Below are 3,114 nucleotides of genomic sequence, written 5' to 3' on the forward strand. Positions count from 1 at the left end.
GCCGGGGGGGGGGGGGGGCCGGGGGGGGGGGGGGGGGGGGGGGGGGGTACCCGAAAGCCGGGGGTCTCACCGTGCCCTCCCCAGGGCTTTTTCCGGAGGACCATCCAGAAGAACCTGCACCCCACCTACTCGTGCAAGTACGATGGGTGCTGCGTCATCGACAAGATCACCCGCAACCAGTGCCAGCTGTGCCGCTTCAAGAAGTGCATCTCCGTGGGCATGGCCATGGACCGTGAGTGCGGGGGGCTGCGGGGGGGGCCGGGGGGGGTGAGCACGGCCAGAGCTGCTTGGGGGTGGCAAGACTGGGGGGGCCCGGAGCTAGCCACGGGGTGCGCTGGGGTGCCCGGCACAGCTGGCGGTGCCGTGGGGTGCGTGGGTGCTGCCGTAGGGTGCCAGGCACGGGGGGGTAGATCGGGGTGCCCCGTGCAGCCGTGGGGTAGTTTGGGGTGCCCCCCGTGGCTAGCAGGGCTGTGGGGTGCTTGGTGCAGCTGCAGGGCCAGCTTGGGGTGTCCGGCACGGCCGGTGGTGCCGGGGGGGCAGCTTGGGGTGCCCGGCACGGCCGCAGGACCACGTTGGGGAGAACCCGATGGGTGCCGGGGGGCAGCTCGGGGGGCCTGGCACGGCCACGGGGCAGGTTGGGGACCACTGTGGGGCCCGGGCAGGGTGCCCACTGCAGCCCCGGGACAGCTTGGGGTGCTCGGCACGGCTGGCGGTGCCACGGGACCAGCTCGGGGCACCCAGCACAGCCGGGGCGGGGGGGCACGGGGAGCTCGGTGGGGATGGTTTTTTTTTCGGGGGGGGCGTCCCCGCTGACGGCAGCTCCGGCAGTGGTGCTGGACGACTCGAAGCGGGTAGCGAAGAGGAAGCTGATCGAGGAGAACCGGGAGCGGCGGCGCAAGGAGGAGATGATCAAGTCGCTGCAGCACCGCCCCAGCCCCAGCGCCGAGGAGTGGGAGCTGATCCACGTGGTGACGGAGGCGCACCGCAGCACCAACGCCCAGGGCAGCCACTGGAAGCAGAAGCGGAAATTCCTGGTGAGGGCACAGCCCGGGGGGGGGCGGGGGGGAGCCCTGCGCCCACCCCCCGGCACCGGGCACGGCACCGGGCACGGCTGAGCCCCGGCGCGCTCGGCGCACGCGCCGCTGGGGGTCACGCTCCCGGTGTCGTCCCCCCCAGCAACGGCTCCGGGAGCGGGGGCTTTGGGATGTCACCGGGTGTCCTTGAGCGCGTGGCCCCCGGGGAGGGTCAGGGGGTGTGCGGTGACCGAAGGGGACAGCTGTGCCCGCGGGGTGGCCGCGGCCCCGCGGCGGTGCCGGGCACACAGCTCCCTCTCCTGGCTGCCGCCCCGCCGGGCCCTGCCTCGGTTTCCCCTGGGAGCCCTGGGGAGTGCGTGTGGGTAACGGGGGGGGGTGTCACGGGCACGCCACCCCCAACCCGCCATCCGTGTCCCCCCCAGCCTGAGGACATCGGCCAGTCGCCCATGGCCTCCATGCCCGACGGGGACAAAGTCGACCTGGAGGCGTTCAGCGAGTTTACAAAAATCATCACCCCGGCCATCACCCGCGTGGTCGACTTTGCCAAAAAACTGCCCATGTTTTCGGAGGTAAGGGGAAAGGGGGGGGGGGGGGGGCACAAACGCGGGGACTTCGGGGGGGGGGGGGGGGAAGGAGGGGAGGGCCCAAAGCCCCCGCTGACGCCGCGTCCCGCAGCTGCCTTGCGAAGACCAGATCATCCTGCTGAAGGGGTGCTGCATGGAGATCATGTCGCTGCGGGCGGCCGTGCGCTACGACCCCGAGAGCGAGACGCTGACGCTGAGCGGGGAGATGGCCGTCAAGCGCGAGCAGCTCAAGAACGGCGGCCTCGGCGTCGTCTCCGATGCCATCTTCGACCTGGGCAAGTCCCTCTCTGCCTTCAACCTGGACGACACCGAGGTGGCCCTGCTCCAGGCCGTGCTGCTCATGTCCTCAGGTAAGGGCGCAGAGTCCCTGGGGCACCCCGGTGCCCGAAGCCCCGGGGTTTGGGGGTGCACGGGGTGGGCACCCCGATCTCTGGGGCTTCGGTATTTGGGGGCGCACAGGGGGGACGTCCCAATGCCCGGAGTCCCGTTATTTGGGGGTGCACGGGGGGGGGCATCCCGATGCCTGGAGCTCCGGTATCTGGGGGCACGTGAGGTGGGCACCCCATTGCCAGGAGCCCCAGCATCTTGGGGCACATGGGGTGGGGGTTCTGATGCCCAGAGCCCCAGCATTTGGGGGTGCGTGGGGTGAGCACCTTGCCCAGAGCCCCGATAGTTTGGGGTGTGTGCCGTGGGCACCCCAGTGCCCAGAAGCCCGACGTTTTGGGGAGCGTGGTGTGGACCCCTTGGTGCCCAGAGCCTCAGCGTCTGGGGGAGCACGGAGTGAGCACCTTGACGCCAGGAGCCCCAATTCCTGGGGGCACAATGGGGGGGGGCACCCCGATGGCCAGAGCCCCAACATCGGGGGGCACATGGGGGGCACCCTGACGGCCAGAGCCCCAACATTTGGGGGCACATGGGGTGGGCACCTCAATACCTGACGCCCCAGCATTTGGGGTGCATGTGGTGGGCACCCCGACACCGAGCTCCCCGGCATTTGGGGCGCGTGGGGCGGGCACCCCGATACCCAGAGCCCCAATATCTGGGGGTACATGGGGTGGGCACCCTGACGCCCAGCTCCCCACCCTTTGGGGTGCATGGGATTGGCACCCCGATACCCAGAGCCCCAGTATCTGGGGGCACATGGGGTTAGCACCCCGACGCCCAGCTCCCCGGCATTCGGGGCGTGTGGGATGGGCACCCCGACACCCAGAGCCCCAATATCTGGGGACACATGGGGCGGGCACTCCGATGCCCAGCTCCCCCAGCTCCCCACCCTTTGGGGTGCATGGGATGAGCACCCCAATACCCAGAGCCCCAATATCTGGGAGCACATGGGGTGGGCACCCCAACACCCAGCTCCCCACCCTTTGGGGTACGTGGGGCGGACACCCCAATACCCAGAGCCCCAATATCTGGGGACACAGGGGGCGGGCACCCCAACGCCCAGCTCCCCGGCATTCGGGGCGCGTGGGGCGGGCACCCAGCGGACTCCCCCC

The 3,114-nt window shown here is 70.7% G+C and overlaps 1 protein-coding gene across 1 annotated transcript; it reads left to right on the top strand.

Moving 5' to 3' along the window:
- Positions 1-45: 45 nt before the first annotated feature.
- On the top strand, positions 46-2,436 carry LOC118158385 (thyroid hormone receptor alpha-like; the record flags this gene model as incomplete). The annotated part of the gene is made up of 4 exons (XM_035313035.1): positions 46-232; positions 829-1,034; positions 1,457-1,603; positions 1,710-2,436. Coding segments are annotated over 4 exons (1,098 nt in total), but the record flags the coding sequence as incomplete, so codon positions are not given.
- Positions 2,437-3,114: the final 678 nt, after the last annotated feature.

Source organism: Oxyura jamaicensis (assembly GCF_011077185.1).
Source record: "Oxyura jamaicensis isolate SHBP4307 breed ruddy duck chromosome 27 unlocalized genomic scaffold, BPBGC_Ojam_1.0 oxy27_random_OJ71366, whole genome shotgun sequence".
NCBI classification, from domain to species: Eukaryota; Metazoa; Chordata; class Aves; order Anseriformes; family Anatidae; genus Oxyura; species Oxyura jamaicensis.